The 19,086-nt window shown below is 38.5% G+C and overlaps 1 protein-coding gene across 2 annotated transcripts in view; it reads right to left on the bottom strand.

The window, feature by feature from the left end:
* CTNNA2 (catenin alpha 2) overlaps positions 1-19,086 on the bottom strand; it is a 1,170,309-nt gene that overhangs the window by 1,017,019 nt on the left and 134,204 nt on the right. Inside the window, exons 1-2 of one of the 2 annotated variants that reach the window (XM_057742314.1) lie at positions 15,752-15,796; positions 2,609-2,715 (exon numbers count right to left, since the gene is read on the bottom strand). In XM_057742314.1, the coding sequence (XP_057598297.1) occupies positions 2,609-2,710 (102 nt within the window). In that variant the 5' untranslated portion in view covers positions 2,711-2,715; positions 15,752-15,796. Of the gene's footprint in view, positions 1-2,608; positions 2,716-15,751; positions 15,797-19,086 lie in introns of those variants that run through there. The other variant, XM_057742313.1, reaches the window with a different exon arrangement.

The following is a 19,086-nucleotide window of genomic DNA, read 5'->3' as shown; positions in this document are numbered from 1 at the left end:
CTAGACATAGATTTTGGTTCTGGGAAGTAGGGTGCTGCTATAAGAAATACCTGAAAATGTGGAAAGGGCTTTGGAATTGACCGTGGGCAGAGGCTGGAAAAATTTTGAGGAGCATGATAGAAAAAGCCTAGATTTTCTTGAACAGACAGTAAAAATATGGATGTGAAAAGCCCTGCTGATGAGGACTCAGAGGAAGTGAGGAGCATGGTAGAGAAAGGCTTTATCATCTTAGAAACTATCTAAATCACTATAAATAGACTGTTAGAAGAGATGCTGGTGAGGGCTCAGAAGGAAATGAAGAGCATGTTACTGGAAATGTGAGGAAAAGGAATATTTGTTATAGCGTGGTAGAAAGCTTAGCTGAATTGCTTCCTACAATTACATAGAAATCAGAATTATAAGTGATGAACTTGGATATTTAGCTGAGGAGATTTCCAAGCAAAGTGCTGAAGGAGTGGCCTGGTTTCCTCTTCCTGCTTATAGCAAAGTGTAAGAGGAAAGAAACAAATGGAGTTAAGAATTAATAAGCTAAAAGAAACCAGGACCCGATGATTTGGAAACTTCTTAGCCTGTGCAGATAGCAGGAGGTGCTAAAATTAGAAGTCTCACTGGCAGGAGAGTGTGGCTCAGGAGAAAAAGTCAATTGTGTGTCTGGACAACATTTAGCTAGTACTTTGGAAGGATTAAAACCTCAGACTGTTCATTAACACAAGGAGCTCTTGTAGACATAAGGCATGGAATTCATGGAAACTCAGTCATTTCAGCAGAGGTGAAAACGGAGATGAGATTATCCAGGAAAGATCTGTGAAGTAGCCTCTTTTCTAATAGAGAGAACTCCAGAGATATACAAGAGAGAACCACAAGTTTCTCAAGAATGTTATATCAGTTGGAAACATTGCCAATTTGAACTGAAAAAAAAAAAATAGAGAAAGATGAAATTCAAAAAGGCTGTTGTACTCTCCAACTTATATAGGTAAGAAATATTCAGTTGAAAATATGTGATATCTTTCACGAAAAAAGAATAATGATTCTTAGGGTAAAGAACCACCCAGAGGGCAGAGCCTTGAGCCACAGGGGATTACTCCCAGGCTGTGAAATCTAATTGAGTTTGCCTCATTGGATTTCTAAATTGCTTGAAACTGGTAACTCATTTTTTTTCTTTCACATTCTCCCTTTTTAAATGAAAATGTCTGTAACTGTTATCTTATGCTTGTCCCACCAACGCAATTTGAGAGCATATAATTTGTTTTCTAATTTCACTGCTACATACATGGAGAGAAATTTTGCTCAAGGATGAATTATAACTAGAACATTACTCATATCTAATTTAGATGATTTAGATGATGAGATTTGGAATTTTTAAGCTGATGAATTTTAGATGAGATTTTGGTCTTGAGACTTTTGAGGATCTGGAGATGTGGTCAATGTGCTTTGTGTGGGAAGGATATGAATTTGGTGGAGGCGGGGGCGGGGGGAGTTGTCCAGAGGGCAGACTTTAGTAAGCTGAACAGTGACCCCCAAAATGTCCATGTTCTAATCCCTGAAAACTCTTAATATCCTACCTAACATGGCAAGAGAGACTTTTCAGATGTGATTTGGTCATGGATCTTGAGATGAGGAGATTACTCTAGAGTATCTGAGGAGGCTGAATGTAATCGTATGGTCCTTATAAGAGGGAGATAGGCTGAGATATAAGGACAGGAGCAGAGATCAGAGTCAGAGAGAGATTTGAAGATGTCACATTGCTGGCTTTCAATATGGAGGCCAAAGAAGAGGCCAAAGAAGGGAGTGGCCTTTAGAAAATGGAAAAGGCAAAGAAATAGGTTTTCTGCTAGAGCTTCCAGAAGGAATGCAGCTCTGCTAGTACCCTGATGTTAGGACCTCTGACCTCTAGAACCATAAGATAATAAATTTGTGATGCTGTAAGCCACTAAGTTTACAGTAATTTGCTATAGCAGCTATAGGAAACCAGTATGTGGCCTCTACTTAACTTGACATAATATCTCTCTACAAACATACCATTAAAATCTTGAGTTTTCACATTCCATTGAAATTCATAGTTAATATAGCAAAGAATCTGCTTCACAAGACACAAAAATTAATTTTTAAAATTTAAAAATCCTGAGGATATTTTTTCTGTTAACAGTCTTCTTGTGGAACATTTCATCATTTCAACTTGATGAATTTTCCCTTGTAAACTAAAGAAAAAGTAATTCAATAAATATACTTTGCTCTTAAATAGTCAATACAGTTCTTCTTAAGAGAATTAGCAACTGAAAGCAGGCTAGGAATGATTTATTTAGACTTTGAATCCATTACTGCAAATGTGAGTCCCCTTCACCAAAGCCCCCTCTTTAATTATCTCATCAACTTAATTTCAAAAATCATATGAAGAGTTTTTTAAAAAGCACTCCAAATCTTATTGGACAAAAAAAAAAAAGAAAAAGAAAAAAAAACTGTTCATAGTTCAGGCAGGAATACATATTCAGTAATTAGCATTATGTCATGATTTATTCATGCTTAAAAATTTCTGAGTTCTTTGGAAAGTCATGATACAGTCGCAATAGAAATATACACACGTAACTAAGCGTTTCAAAGCATCTCTTACCTGTGTAACAAGCGGCTCCAAAAGTCTCTCCACTGTTAGAGTCCGGATCTCCAAACTTTTGGGGTCCCATTTTAATATGATAGGTGAAGTTGCCGAAGTCATGCTCCCTAAAGAAACATACGTAATCCGTTAGAAATAATGATCACAGAAATAATCTGTTACCTCCGGGGTTCAAAATGAGTAAGTCACCAAAACTTAGAACATACTTGGCGATTATCTGCCTGGTCCAACCTCATCAAGTTAGAGATGGGGAAATCAGGGCTATGTGAGGTGGTGATGCTGGATTCAGACTGAAATGCATGTTTCGTGAGGGCACCGGTATATATCAGACAAACTCTTGGTACCCAATTGACACTGAAATATTTCACTCACTCAGTGTTTAATAGACATATCTACCTGCTATACGCTGGGAAAGACTTGGACCTTGCCCTCGAGTAGATGACAGTTTCAAGGTAGAGGTTGGCCACAATTATGCCTCAGTGTGACCTGTTCTGTGACCAAGGAATACAGAGAGGGCCACAAGAAAACTGAGGACAGGACACCAAAGTCAGTCTGGGGAGACCAACGGAGACTTTCAGGAAGCACAATAAATCCATCACAACCACCAGATGAGGCTCGCTAGGTTCTAACAGAAGGCTTCTTTGTTTTTTTTTCCACATCATAACTGACCACTGAGGAGATTATGCTCCCTGGGAGAACTGAGTTTCATTCTCTTAAATAGGAAAGATATCTTGCAAAATGAGTGGCAATGATTCTGAACATTAGCTTGCTGCTATTTACATGCTCTCTGATTACTCACTACATTTACATTCTTGTCCCACAAAGTGAGCGTCTGATAAGGTTATTTATTTCATTCTAAAGCAATCATCTCCTACCTAAGAACCATGGGTGTGCAGGTAGCAGCCTCACACCATCAAGCACACAATATGGTCCTGGCCTCTGTAGAATAAATTAGACATTCTGTCAGGGGTGTATTTCTCACTGAGAAACTGAGTGCTCTTCGCTGAATATATTTTGACAGCTACCCACTGGACAAGCTACCTTAGACCATACAAACTGCATCTGAATCATCTGCTTTAATATCATCATAAAGCAAACTGTTCATAGCTGTCCTCTTCTTTTGTATCAATGTCCCTATTCAATTCCACTCCTATAAATCAATATAGATGATTATTTCTATTAAGATTAACACTACAGAGAAGGTCTATCACAATAGGCACATGTCTCTTTACTGCCCTGCTACAGCTAGTCCTTTTGCAAACAGACCCAACAAATTTGCTTCGGGGGAAAAAAAAGGCAAAGACACAGTGTGGTGGTATTTTACCTCTCTCCAAATGCCATGTTTTAAATAAACTAAGCATAGCGATCCAACCACATAGACTGATTTAGATTTGAGTTCCTTCACAACAACAATAGTTGGCACGGATATGCTGCCTGTCCTCCAAAAACCTAAAAACACTTTACACATTTCCCATTCACACTACCAACTGCCACATAGCAGCTCTGACATGCCCAGAATTCCACTGCTGGGCAGCACACCTTCCTGTGCTGTAGAAGGATGAAGATACCAGATGCTTTCTATCCACACAGGATACCTTCATCTCTGCCAAAGCCAGACCCACCTAAGTAAACCAGCACTTAGGACACAATGATTGCAAGTTTCTGAAGAAGTTCCCTGAACACCTCTTTCAAGCTCTGATGGAACAGTGAGTGGCGTAATATTGGTGATGACACAGAAATTCGGTAGGAAAAGACAACTAGTAGTGGAGTAGTGAGGTCATTTTAACATGACAGTGAAAGGTCCTGAGTGGGACTGTGCAGAGAATCTCCACTACTACATAGGCCCACCTCTGCACATGAGCTGGTGGACCAAGGAAGGCACACACTCTTTTGTGCATGTCCCAATGTATTACTGTAAAAAAATGGCACTCAAAAAAATGCTAAGTGAGAAACAAAAATGCTGGGACACTCACATTAGAGACACTGATCTAGCATGTATCAAGCAGATGTGGGAGACATTGAACAAAGACCCTGAGCCAACTGTGAGCCAAGAAGAAGAGTTAGATGGAGTGGAGCCTTGGAAGGTCCAGGGCTTTATACACCTAAAACGGAAAGGACAAGAGTTATCAAGCAAATACCTGGACGTAATTTATTCCTCTGGGGATCAATCTTTTGGCCACTTCCTATGATACAGATAAAATTCAAGTGTAAAAGGCAAGGAAAGGTTATATGGTATTAATCTGTTGAAGGGGAAACCCTAGTCATAGAAACGTGTTCCTCTGTGTGGAACAAGCAAATCAACTCAAATAAGAAGTCAAGAGGACAAATGAAATGTGTAGTCACATACACCAGCCTCTCATGTTCCAAAGGAACGTCTCAAATCCATACTAAGCATCCGTGCAATTAGTGCACACTGTTTTGCCTACAAAAGAGATTTTATGTAAAGAAAATATGTTTTCTTTCCAATGATTTAAATTCAAAGAAAAAATTACATATTCTACTTGTTTTGGGTAGGAAACTTAGACAATTCACTAAACACAAAGAGTGAAAAACAGGGGTTGTAAAAAACAAAAGGCAACAGGGTTGTCCTCATCCATACATCACAATTTTACAAGCCCAAGGACAAGTTCTTAGCAATTTATTTAACCTCAGAGAAGATATTCTTCTTGAAAAGTATCAAACCGCACATCCATGAAAGGTGATACAACAACCTACATGGTAATAACTTAGATAAGGAAGGGGCATGGGTCAAGGTGCTAGCAGTCACTCATTACCCACAACAAAAAAAGCAAAACCTGACAAAAAGACTAACGGTAAAATAAGCTCCCTTATGAGCAGCCGAGGGTCATGTGCTTTGTTAATTTAGCCAGTGTCCTCATAAATAGAAAACCTCTTGCGGCGCCTATCCCAAGGAGTGTCCTCAAATGGAAAATAAGTTAATGCATTGCATAATTCACTGCAGAAATGCCCCTTTCCAGATGTTCCTGGAAAAATGTCTTTGACCCCTCTGCCTCAACCTTCTCCGTCCTCACCGCTTCTTCTACTGCTCTTTTGCAAAACAATGGTCCAGGATGCTTTTTATTGCCCAGAAAGGCACCTGAACTTGCCTTCCCTCCATAGGACTCCAGCTTCAGGTTCTCTTTGTGAATTTCTCTCTTTAACCTAAGCTTCGGTTTCATCATTTGTAACACAAAAATGATAATAACTGTATATACTTTATGCATTTGTCCTAAAAATCAATGGAATAAGTGATGGTTTTACTTCTTTGCCATGTGGTCTGCATGGTTATCACCCTAGCCAGTTCAACACATCCATTGGGGTGGGGGCCCACGGAGACCCTGCAAGGCAAGACGGTTCAAAACAAAGCTTTGTTGAAAAAGTGAGATATGAAAAAGAGAGAGGCTTTTCTAAGTTTCTTCAGCATTTGAAGAATCAAGCCTGGAAACACTGAATCATACTGTTTCTTCTGTAAGTAATAATAATACTGGCTAATGCTCTGGCATTATCATTATCTCCCATTTACACATAGGGAAACTGAGGCATAATACAGTTAAGAGAGTTACCCCAGGTCACAAAATTTGAACCGACACTGCCTGGCTTTAGTCTCCGTGCTCATCAGCACTATGCTTTACTGCTTCTAAAGAAGAATCCCTATGCTTATGTCTATGCCAGCATCACCATGGTGCTTCTGAACCACAGGAAGAAGACAGAAATATAGACAGGAATGGAAAAACCAGGAGCCAGTCCTTTCTGGAGAATGACGGAGGGAGGGGATGAGGAGGGACACAGAGGAATGATAGATGAGATGAGGGGGACCCAAAGGGCAGGTGACCTGATGCACAGGTGGAACCCATGGGAAATACAGCTCCACTTCCTGGTGAGGCAGAGCGGGTTCTGAGTTCCTCTTCCTCTAGCCACCTTTGGTCCCTGTGGCAAGAATGGGATGCTGGTGGTGAGGCCAGGCCACCTAGTGAGCAACACTGCACCCTGGCAAAGCCAAGAGAAAGACCCTATGATGAGTTATGCCAAGTAAAGAGAATTTTGGTTCCCATGACCTTGGACCCCTTGTGTTACACTTGTGAATATGTTACATTTCATTGTGAAGGAGAGTTTGCAGATGTAATTAAGGTTACTAATCACTGGACCTTAAAATAGGGAGATGACCCTGGATTATCTACATGGTCCCAACGTAAAGCTCAGCCTTTAGAAATAGCTTCCCCCTGGCTGTGGGTAGAAGAGGAGGTCATAGAGATGCAGCAGATAAGGGCGTCAGGTAGGGCAGAAGAGGAAGGCAGAGGGATTCGAAGTGTGACAGGGACTCAACCCACCACTGCTATGGGGCTACATGGAAAGCATAAACAGAGATGTGGGTAGATTCTGGAAGCTAAGAGTAGGCCCTGGCTGACCACCAGCAACAAAACAGGGACCTCAGTTCTACAACTATCGGGTACTGAATTCATCCAAATCCCTGAATGAGGTTGGAAGTGGATTCTTCTCTGGTGCCTTCAGTAAAGAACTCTGCCCTACCAACACCTTGGTTTCAGCCTTGTGAGATGCTAAGCAGAGGACCCAGTCAAGTCCACCTGGGCTTCTGATCTTCAGAGTACAAGATAAGAAATCTGTGCTGTTTTCAGCTGCTAGGTTTGTGGTTAATTTTTACAGCAGCAATAGAAAACTATGACAGGTGGCTCTCGAGTTTATGTGTATATCACAATCACCTGGAGGGCATATTCGTACACAAACCCATCCAGAGTTTCTGGTTCATTAGGTCTGGGATGGGTCTGAGAATATGCTTTATTTTTATTATTTACTTATTTATTTATTGCACTTGTAACAAGTACCCAGATGATACTACTGGTCCAGGAATCACACTTTGAGAACCACTACTATAATCACAGTCCATGGCTATGCACACCAGCAGAGAAGCTGTGATGAAGCAGATATGAGATATCTCCATGGAGACCCTGGGACCAGAAATGATAACACTGCTATTACAATTATCACTGGAATCATTATTATACTTTCTGGGGAAAGGTATTTATGCTTTTTAGGGGATCCAATGCCTTGAAGCGACTCCCAATGGTGAAATGAAATAGCGTACCAAAATCATTTGGGTTTTTTTAAACCACATGTGCACCAACCCCCAATATCCCCCAAAGTTCTGACAGTTTCCCCAGAATTTGCCTTTTCTACTTAGAATCACTGCCATATAGTGATCCCTGTGAAATAAAGTGACAGTGGGAGAGAGTCACCCCTCAGGTCACCAAAAGCAGAAATAAAGGTCAAGGAATAATTGCTCAATAGAGAGTAAATGTTTCCAAAGAAACTCTATTCCTAAATAATTTGAAGTTATTTGAGGGCTAGAAAAATAAGTCCTAAAAATGTTATCTGAAATACAATAGCAGTTCTCATTTTCTGTTGCTAATAAAGGAAGATACCCTATTGTAAGAGGGGCTTTTTTCTATAGCTAAGAAGAGGATGTGTGTATATGCATCACAGGCAGGAGTAGAAGTTGAGAAACAAAAACAGAGAAGGAGGCATCTGATTATAGTTCAGACACCCCTAGAGAGTAAAAGGCACCCTGATTCTCACCTGTATCGGCACCAGGTCTAAACGGATGGCGAGGGTATTGGGCACTCTTCCTGCTGGCACCCTGGGTATGGAAATGGCCTGATCAAGTGGTTTATGGCAAAGTCCTGCTTCTTCTTTTCCACCATTAACTTTGCTCAACTTCAGCTCATTTTCTCTTCCTCTGACTCTGAGGAGGCAGTGTGTCACCCATCACTGTCCTCTACATAATAACCATTCAAAGCCCCTGCTCAGTGAACTGACAGGTGACCCAAGACGCAACTTACTGCCGCAATTAGAAGATCCATCACCATTTTTATCCAAAATTGAAGTGACGTGTAATTTCCAACTGCTCTTTGCTATTTGCAGTGGAAGCGGGTGGGGCAGTTAACTCTGCTATTGTTAAAGCAAAGTTTAACACTACTCTCAAGTGCTACAATATCTGCAAGACCTCTATTTATGGTAAATCCATACCTTCTAACAAAACACCAAAGGAAACACTGCTGAATAAACACATCATCCTAATAACTTTAAAAGGCTGTAATAACACTTCATGTCTAAGCATAAATGCTTACTAAAGAATATCTTAATATTTTTAAACACATATAAGTATTAAACTATTAAATCCTCTTCAGAGCCTCTTTTTTCTTCTGCCCAGATAAACAAAACGTCATCAAAAAGGAATATACAGAGAAAGCTCCACAGCCTGAAGGCTGTCAGGATGATAAGTTTAGACCAATAATATATAGCCTAGAGCTGGCTGATTAAAAAAGAAATAACCATGTCCACATCTCACTGAAATGAGCTTTTATACTTACAGTAGCATACTCATAAAATTTAAAACTGTGTGCCAACTTCATAGAAATTCACTACTCCTGGTGTATGCTAATAGAAAGCCAGTGATATGAAATTCAAAATGAAAACCAATGTCTGTCAAATTCATTTCCTTGCTTTTCATGACATTCATAGTCTCATCATTTAAATTCATTTTGGAGCATAAACAGACTCAATCTACTCCTAAATTATGGCTCTTTTCCAATTAGATGTGAACATATGTGATACCCAGGTAAGCAGTGCTTGATCTATATGCTGTTAGGTTTCCAAAGTCCTGACAGGGATTCAGTTTCCCTAAACAAAGTATCTGACCAAACGTTAACACTATTCTACTTAACATCCTTCATCAGCACTACAATTCTGATTTGGGTAGCAGAGTCCAAAAACTGAAAATAAGAACCGCTAATATTTCAGATAATTCATATTTTGAGAAATTATCTTTATTAGTCCAAAAGACTTCAAATTTTTAATAGGAACACATTATTTAATTGGCAATTAACTTTTTCTAAGTCCTTCTAACCTCCTGTAAATTAGAATTCCATATGCGATGATTATATAACTTTAATCTTCATTGGAATCTCACGTCATATTCAGATTCCAGCAAAATAACCATAAACTGCTCTCCTTATCCCTCATCTTGCTGTATAATTCCACCCAAACTAATTTTTTGAAACATTCCTTTTGTAGAACAAAGTAACTGCCTAATGCTCTTCTCTAGTAAGTCCCAAGTCTTTGTAACAAGGCTGTCACTCCACTTTCTGACATGATCTACTGGATCTTATTTCTGTAACATAAGTTTTTTGCTCTAATCAGGTTTGGACCACATTTGGAACTCCAGTGACACAATCGGTTAGCGAGCTGTACTTAGAGGCTTGGACTACATTATAATGCAGGGTTCATGCCACTCCCCAAAGCCCCCACTTAGAACACATTCCTTCTCATCCTCCAAAATCCAGACTCTCACATCTTCACATTGCATCTTCTCCATAAACCCTAAATTGCTACTGGCTTTACAGTCAGCAACAGGATATCTTTCTTTTTTCATAACTGGCTCATTGTTAAGACGTTAGTTTTACATAACCCATCAGAGTATAAACTCAGGGCACAAATCAAGTTTTTTACCTCTTGTCTATTATCTGTACAATAGATGTTTGAGCCTTCATAAATGTTTCATTAATTATACATATGTAAAATATGGCCCAAGTACTTATCTAGTACTTTTCAAGTATCAATTTTTTATCTTTTCAATAGTGGAATCCATTTCCTAGGGAGTAATAACTTTTTAAATATCTTTTGGACATATTTTTAGATATAGGTCAGTACTTAAGAGATCTGAAACAAGTGATATCTTGGTATGTTTTAGAGAACACAAATTTATATGGTTTATTTATAAACTATTTGTTACATTTATATTTATGTTTAATTTAAATTTATATTTAGGTTTCTTTTTATTTACATTTTAAAAACATAGTTTCACTATTTATTTTAACGGAATCACTCGATTTTATTTATTATGTTTTAAACCTGGGTGTCATTTTTGTTCAGAAAAAAGTAACCTAGGGGCTTCCTTCAGCAAAGTAACGAGGGCTGCTTTGCTATCTGATTTTCTGCTGAGATCCATGGGGTGGACTCTCTGTGAAGGATTGTACAGGTCTGTAGTTTGGCCCACAATAGCCCTTAGGAAATCTTCCTTCTCCTCGTTGACCCAAACTGTCTTTTGTCCCCAAGGCCCAATGACTTTTCCTTTCTCTGAATGCTATCAGTATTCCATCTAATCAGAATAGCTACCACATAACATTTAATTTGAATACAATTGCCTTGTGTTGCTCTCTATATGTTTTATGTAAATTTTGTCCTACCAAATACACTCAGGGACAGAGACTCTGCCCCCTTTGAAATGAGTAGGACAGTGTTGAACATTTAGTAAAAATGTTATGAGTACTCATGGACTTGATTCTTTGCCAAGTTCAAGTCTCACAATCAGACACACACACATACAAAATGACTATAGTTAAAATACACCTCTTGTGCAAAAAAGATTTTGAACTCAGAATGTGCCACTTTAGATAACACTTCTTTGAAAAACAAAACAAAAAGTGGCTTTCCCCCCCTAAGAATGCCTTCCATATTCTAGCAGAAAAGTCAAATCCCATATACTCCAATTCTTTCTTCCATCATTCATTTATCCATCCATTCATTCATTCAGGGCAAATGTACTAACCAGCCAATGTGTGCAAGGCCCAGGCAAGTGCTGTGGAAAACATCAAGATGTATGAGACTTGTTAATGCTGATTGGTGAGAGGAGACTGGCTCTGACTCATCAGATGTAAAAGCAAGAACCATTCACTGAGTGAGGAGTGTTCAGAGTGTGAGCTCAGCTGAGGATGGACATCTATAGGGCCAGTATCCTTCTATTTTACCAGGGCACTTAGATCAGGTGATAGGTAACCAACAGCACCTCTGAATTTTGCATATATTGGTGGAGCGATATTGAGTAATTTGTGCAACAGCATAATGGGGAAATACTGAACGCCCTTTTGAATTGCTGCCAGAAAAATGCCGAAAACAAAATTGAGCAAGAGTATGAAAAAGCATTCAAGTGACCCCAGCATGGAGAGTCAAGAAGACAAAGTAATCAGAATGTTAAGATAAGATATAAAGACATAAATGCAGATATTTAGGTAAGAGTTATTTTAAATTGCTCAGTGATTATAAAAATACTTAATTTGTACTTAAGGATTAGTATTTTTAAAGCAAGCTCTAGTGTGTTATTATATTTTATTTTAAAAGTCAAAGTTAAATCCATTGATACACTGGTGAGTTAACAAGGAATTAAGCTGCAGAGACTCAGAGGGAAACAATTTAAGCCTAATACTGCTGCCTCTTTCAGTTTCCCATTTTAAAGTGGCTTATTCACCTGGCATAACCATCAGGTGTTGCTGTGCGTCCGGCGGCAGCTTAGTAAAGGGGAGATAATTCACCTGCATTGTGTTATCCTTGTCCCGCTCAATTGAATTACTAAACTTGAGAGGTTATAACACATTATAGCAATTATATTTGCTTGGAAGTCTTTTGTAGTAAGCATTGATATTTCAGCACCAGTGGTACTCAGCATATATGCCTGCTAGTAAATCACATTATTAAGCTAGCTGTTATACAGTCATAGGTGAAAAGAGAAACAGTAACGCAGCTTTCCTTCTGGTCACCTGTGGCATTTAACTTCGTGCTTATGAGACAAAATCACCTCACGTGATATGCTTTTGTAAATACAAAACTAAAATATACCATGGCATTTAGGAAATGCAAATAGGCTCTGTTAAGTAGGTACATTTCAAGGTAGTAGTCCTTTGCATTTAGTTCATGATATTTACATTTCATAGCAACAAAGATTTCACTGAACACTCCTGGTCACAGGCCAAAGTTTATTATCGTTAACAGTTTCATGTTTCTATCAGCAAATGCTGATGTGCCGGAGCGAAAGGGAGCCTTCGATCCCTGAGACTGATAAGATGTGTATGAGAAAGTAATGTATGAACACACTAGTATGTGGTGAACACACATATATTATTACCTTATCCTGTCTTCTATTTGCCCTGAGATCAGTATCCCAATTTTACAAGGTAAGAGAACTGAAACACAAAATGTTATTTTCCCAAAGCTAATGGAATTCAACCAAGATTTGTTCCAAATCAGTTTTTCCCACCATACAATGCAACTTTCCTAGGTTAAATACTTTACCTCACAGGTAGTATGTGTCAGGGGGACAGACAAGCTAAAGAAATACACAGCTTCAAGTAGTTTCACAGAAATATGTGGATAATAAATCCTTAATAGGTTATTTATGGTAACTAAAGTATTTGGGGACCATTTCTGACCTTTCGTTTTGTGAGAGAAGGCTAGATCTTTCTAATATACATCTCTTGGCATCACTGTCAGGATACAAGGGAACAAATAATGGGTCTTATCCTATATGGCAGTTTTGTATTTTGTGCAAGTTCAAAAAGACTTCATCAAGTAACTGCCTACACATGAGTATCAGCCATCTTCATTATCAGGTGACCCAAATCACCTCAGGTGACCCATCCACTTGTCCATTTATCGGCATATTTTCCTACCCTCACCTCCCTCCCAGTTGCCTTCTTGGAAGATGGGGCTTGGTCCTTCTTTCCTACACCCTTCCCTTCCTGCCTCCCGAAGCCTCAGCTCCATCAATAACAACTTCTCCTTTGTATCTTCAATTCATCCCTCTTTGCTGGCTCCTTCTAGTCTGTGGGAAGTCTCGTCCAAGTTAAAATTGAAAACACAAAAGAAAAAATTTCTCTTCTCCATCCTACTCCTTTTCTGACATCTTTTACTTCCCTTTCCCTTCACAGCCTGGTTTCATAAGAAGGTGGTTTATAATGCTTGTTCCATTTCCTCACTGCCTACCCATTCCCCATCCCACATAAGCTGGCTCCGACCCTCACCATTCCACTGAAATTAGCCTTGCAAAGTTACAAATGATCTCCCAGTTGCTTAATTCAATGGACACTGTGTGCTTCCCCAGCTTATATGCTAACACTGAAGAGATGTGAAGATGATCATGGTCTTTGGACACGGATGATGAGCAGATTCATGCAGTGTCTCATATTTTTATGGCAGGAACTCATTTTGTGATATACAGACATATATCTAGATATATCTAGATAGAGAATATATTTACATATGGAAAAAATCTAGAAAGATATACATCACAATTTTAGCAATAGTTATGCTAGGTGATGGGATTTATGGCAATGCCTAAATTATCCATAATTATGTATATTTCCACTAAACATATATTTGCTCTATATGTATATCTATCTACACATATATTCAACTTACATAATGGTTACATATACCTTTTCTAAATAAAGATAAATCTATCACCTCAAAATACCCAATGGCCCCTGTTCAGTTCTTATCTTACTTGACCTCTCAGCAGTATTTGACAATATTAATACTGTATTCTTTCCTTGGCTTCAAGGACACCACACTCTCCTGGTCTTCCTCTGCCCTCTTGGCATCCTGTTCTTAGTCTTTCCCTGCTCTACACACAGTCTCTAGTGGTCTCATTCATGTCAGAAGTTTACATTCTGTTGAACACTCCCAGATCTATTTCTCTAGCTCAGGGCTCCTGCTTGGGTTCCAGCCTCTTACAAGCAATTATTTATTGATATTAGTTTTCCAAACCCTTCAAAGTCAACACGGTTAAAAGGAAACTTACTGCGTTTTCCCCCCGAACAGGTCCAACTGCTATGTCACTTGTCAATATGTAAAACCACTCCCTATCCAACAAGCCCTGTCAGAAATGTAGGAATCATTTTTAATTCCTTTCCTTTCCCTTACCTCCTACATCAAAACACTCACCAGGTCAAATAAATCCCACCACTAATATTTCATAACTATCACTTTTTTTTCTCTATTACTACTGCCTTGATCAAGGCTCTCATTATTTCTTCCTTAGATTATTGAAAAGCCTCTTGACTGGTCATGTTGCCTTCGGACTTAGCCCTTCTGATTCCTCCTCGATTCTGTAGTCATTTTTTCCAAAGTATAAGTTACATCATGTCACTATCTATTGGAAAGCCTTTGATGACTTCCACTGTAGAAGGATAACATTCCTAGTATACTTACTGTCCCTCAGTATTGACTCATTACTCATCACATTCACCTTGCATCTTAAGTTTTTATGAACTCTATATTTAATGAACTGCTAGTTGTTCTCCAAATATTTCATATTCTCTGTCTCTAAGCCTTTGCCATGTCATTCCTTCCACAGGGAAGCTCCTGCCCTGTTTGCTTCACTTGACTTACTCTCAGTTATCCTTTGAAACTCAACTCAGGTTATCATTTCTTGACCTGCTCAGACACACTCTTGCCCTCAGAGCACATTATGCTTCCCTCTAGTGTGCCCTAAATCACACTCTATTTTAATTTTTCATTCATTTGTCTCTATCACTCTGGAATGTTGGAATCCTTGAGGACAGTACTGAGCATTTAATTTTTTAAATAAAAAATAGGTAAATGACTTTCATAAAAGAGGCTGATGTGATGTGAGGGAGATGCAAAACAAAGCCTCTTGAACAAATTTACCCAGAAAACATGACCTTGTCACTCTTCAAAATCACTAAAATAAACATAAGTGCATCTAATGGTATTTGTTCAACCCCAATACTGACAGCTTAAAGAGCTCAAAATTCAGGAAGAACTTCAGGAAAAAATTTAGAACTTGAATTAGAGCCATCCCTACTGACAAGCATAAGGTCTTTCGAGAAGGCATTTTACTGTAGGAATGTCATGAAGTAATGCAGGGAACACAGCAGATGAAGTGAGAAACCCAGTTTTTACTTATATCTCTACTTTCCAGCCACCCAAATGATTCTCTTGGCAAATCACCTGCTTTATCTGAAATTATAGGACAGCACCTTTATGAGGCAGCAAGAACCAGATGGTCTTCTATATTCCCTCTAACATGAAAATACATAATTACATTTCAGTGAGAATGCTTTTCAACCAATTATTTTCAGTTCTTATAAAACAAACCAGATGATACACCAACTAGGTATGATTATCTGGGGGCTTATTGAAGATGTTCCTTAAGGACTACCAAGTAATCTTTGTTAACCAAATTCAAATACTGTCTTTCATACACTGGTATTACGGATGGCATGACAGGAAGTATGACTCTACGTTGGCTCTTCAATACTAGAGAGAGATTACCTGTAATCAATGGGTAGAACGTTGGTCCAGGCTCCTCTCTCCCCTCTGACCAAAGATAGGCATGCATGAATGCTCCCTCTGACTAGATAAAAAAACAGAGGGAAACAAATGGCCTCAAATAGCACTGAATACAGATTATGTATAAATTATAATATAACTGACATGGAAAATACTGCATCTCACAGACATCTTCCTCCACTAATCCCTCATAACTTGTTGTTCTTTCTTTCCAATACAATCTCAGTTCACTCAAATATTGTGTATCTATAGCTTTGAGTTAGCGCTTAATCCTTCTCCAGCCCAAGAAAGAATCATAAGTTTTTTCCATGGCAATTTTGTGGAATTCCACATAATTGGAATTTCCACTTTGCCATTTCTTAGTTTAAGTTTGGGTTTGTCATCAAATGAGACCTGACAGCAAGTCAGCTAAGGACTTCTGGGAAAGGTTTTCCTAGGGAACAGACAGACATGTTATCCTTCCCTGAGCACTACTATAACTACATGTGACACTGCTGCATCAATTTGTGATGATAAGAAGAAATAATGACTGCAGCAAAGGATAACAGAGTAGAAGGAAGGAAGCCACTTTGGTCTTTCATGACATAATACATTCAGTTAGCCAAGACTGAAACTATCCTGTCTTAAGAAAAAGTAGAAATGTTTTCATATTATTTGCAGCTCAAAACACTCCTAATTGACATAGCACTGATTGTTTTCAAGCATTCTTTATGCTGAAATTGGCAGACTTGCAGTATATACAAAGAAGCTGGCAAACTGTAGCCCACAGGCAAAGTCTGTCCACCACCTGCTTTTGTAAATAAAGTTTTATTGGAACACAGCCACTCCTTTTCATATGTCTACAGTTACTTTCCTGATACAGTAGAAGTGTTGAGTAGTTGTAACAGAGACTGTGTGACCCACAAACCTGAAGATTTTTAGTATCTGGCTCTTTACAGGAAAAAGTTTGCCAGCTCCTATGGCATATCAGTACATCTCAGCTAGGGGCTGTACCATGAGATAATGTTTTCCAAGGGCCATTTTGGATGTTCCAATCATCAGAAGCTCTACAGGGCCAGGGTTGATGAATGTCATGCAAAGTTGAAGATCCACACTAAAAACAGTACCCTCATCCAAAATCTCAATAGTGATCTTGTTGAGAACTGCTACCCATACCTAAAATAACCCTTAATTCTATGCCATGTGTTGGGCCACATGAATGTTTTTTTCACATTATACCTGCCACCACAAGTGTGGTAAGTCTACCAGGACAGGTAAATAGCAAACCAGAAGTACAGTACGGGACACACTATCAATCTTCCTTAGATATTTGTTGATTAATTCGAGGAAATTAATTTAGGAAATAAATTACTTTTTCATTAAATAAATTACTGTATCATTACTTTAGGAAATATTTTTAAAATTTAACTTTGCTGTTTTCAGGGCTCATTTAGATGTAAACAGAACACTCCAAACTCCGTCCTAAATTCAAGTTGGCTCTGCACACAATTTTTATTGCAGCATATTTTATTTTACACTCATGAATTTTTAAGTGCTTTGTACTTTCAATTTTACAGAGGGATTATAATTTCTTTGGAATTCCTTTTATATTCAGCAGTATCTTATAAATAATGATAATTAATCTAATTCCTGCTTTAATAAAAATACCATACAATATATCAGTGGAAGGAACTAAATTAGCCTCAGTGTAGAGATCTGAATTTGAAAGAAAAGCACATGCATCTTAAACCATTGCAACTGTTTCACAATCAAGAAGTATATACTTTTAACTACATAGTCAGCTGAACATGAAACTTATAGGGGTTTAAAAATATGTGAATTGTATTCATAAAAACAATTCAAGGGATATAAAACAAATCTATGTTCAGTGGAATATACCATGGGTCCTAGAAATCTTAACTCACCTAAAATCATTATTTCAATCAAGACACTGCAAAACTAACAACTAGGAAAATGAGGCTGAGGCACTGCTTCAGTGAGACCAGAAGGATGATGGAGTTAGTGGTTTAGGCATTTAGAAAAGAAACAGATAGCACTTCAACTTTTCAAATTTGAGCCAATTGTATTTGTTCCGCTTTGTAGAATACAGAAGGCAATAAGAGGAAGGCATTAATGTGCTCTGAACTTCACGTATCACAAATACTATCCCAGTTTACTAATTCCTTTCATGTTCTTTGAGAGTTAGGGTTTCCTGTATATTTATAGGACAAAACCACCTAAAGGTCTCCTCAATATTCATGAAAGAAGTGCCACCAACTCCTCTCCTATCTAAAAGGGCTGTATATATGAAAATAATTCATTATGAAACAAGCCCCTGGTTAGACAGCAAACATCATTAAGGTACAGCTGCTTGGGAGACATGCAGAAGTTCTGTGACTCTGGGCAGCGGGAAAGTCATTTCAGCTTGGACCCCAACTATGAATGACCCTGCTCGCACAAATGAAATGTAAAAGCAATGTCCACCTCTCCTGGGTATACAGGACATTGATTCTAACAAGCGTGTAGCTGGTGCAGATACTACATGCAGGACGATACACTTACTTGGCCAGAATTGGTTGAACAGACACATAAAAGCAAAATTAGGAGTTAGTACATCAGGCATACAGCATTATGAGCACAGCACAGGAGAGAAAAGAAAAGCCTCCAAAATGACTGTGCTTAGAGGGAGCGCTGAGCAAATAAACCAGAGAAACTCAGAGCCCCAATAAAATGCAACAGCAAAAACAAAAACAAAACAAGACAAAACAAAACAAAACAAAAACCTGCCATGGAACACACAAATCAGGATCCCACAACGTAAAAGAAAAGAACACAGCTAGGAATAGAGCCTGAACAATGAAGGGTTGTCACCAGTTTTCAGTGGACGCAGAAGTGGAAATTTTTATCCCGATATACTATAGGTTATTCGTACTTTGTTACATTTATAAGTATAGTAAAGTGTACATAGTTCTCAGTTAAGAGACAAACTCAACCATTTCCAAAGGAAAACAAATTGAGATGGAGAAAAGCTGAAGGCTCACCTACATAATGTTGTTTGCTATATGTCCCTGGATCAGTGGCTCCTCTGTCACAGTCACAATCAAGGTTTTAATGCCCCAAAGGGGCAAAGTTAGGTCAAGTGATACTACCTTTAAACTAGACTTTGAATCACACAAAATGATTCATAATAATTGGAAAAGAATTAGGAGATATAGATAAACACAAAGAAAAGTTTCCCCAAATTCCACTCAACATGTTGATGTATCAATCTCATGCCAGACTGTTTCTGTGTCTCACACTATATATACTGAAAGCTTTTCTTTAAAACTGGGACCAGC

This window comes from Hippopotamus amphibius, chromosome 7, assembly GCF_030028045.1.
Source record: "Hippopotamus amphibius kiboko isolate mHipAmp2 chromosome 7, mHipAmp2.hap2, whole genome shotgun sequence".
Lineage (NCBI taxonomy): Eukaryota > Metazoa > Chordata > Mammalia > Artiodactyla > Hippopotamidae > Hippopotamus > Hippopotamus amphibius.
This window is presented reverse-complemented; position numbering and strand designations above follow the sequence as displayed.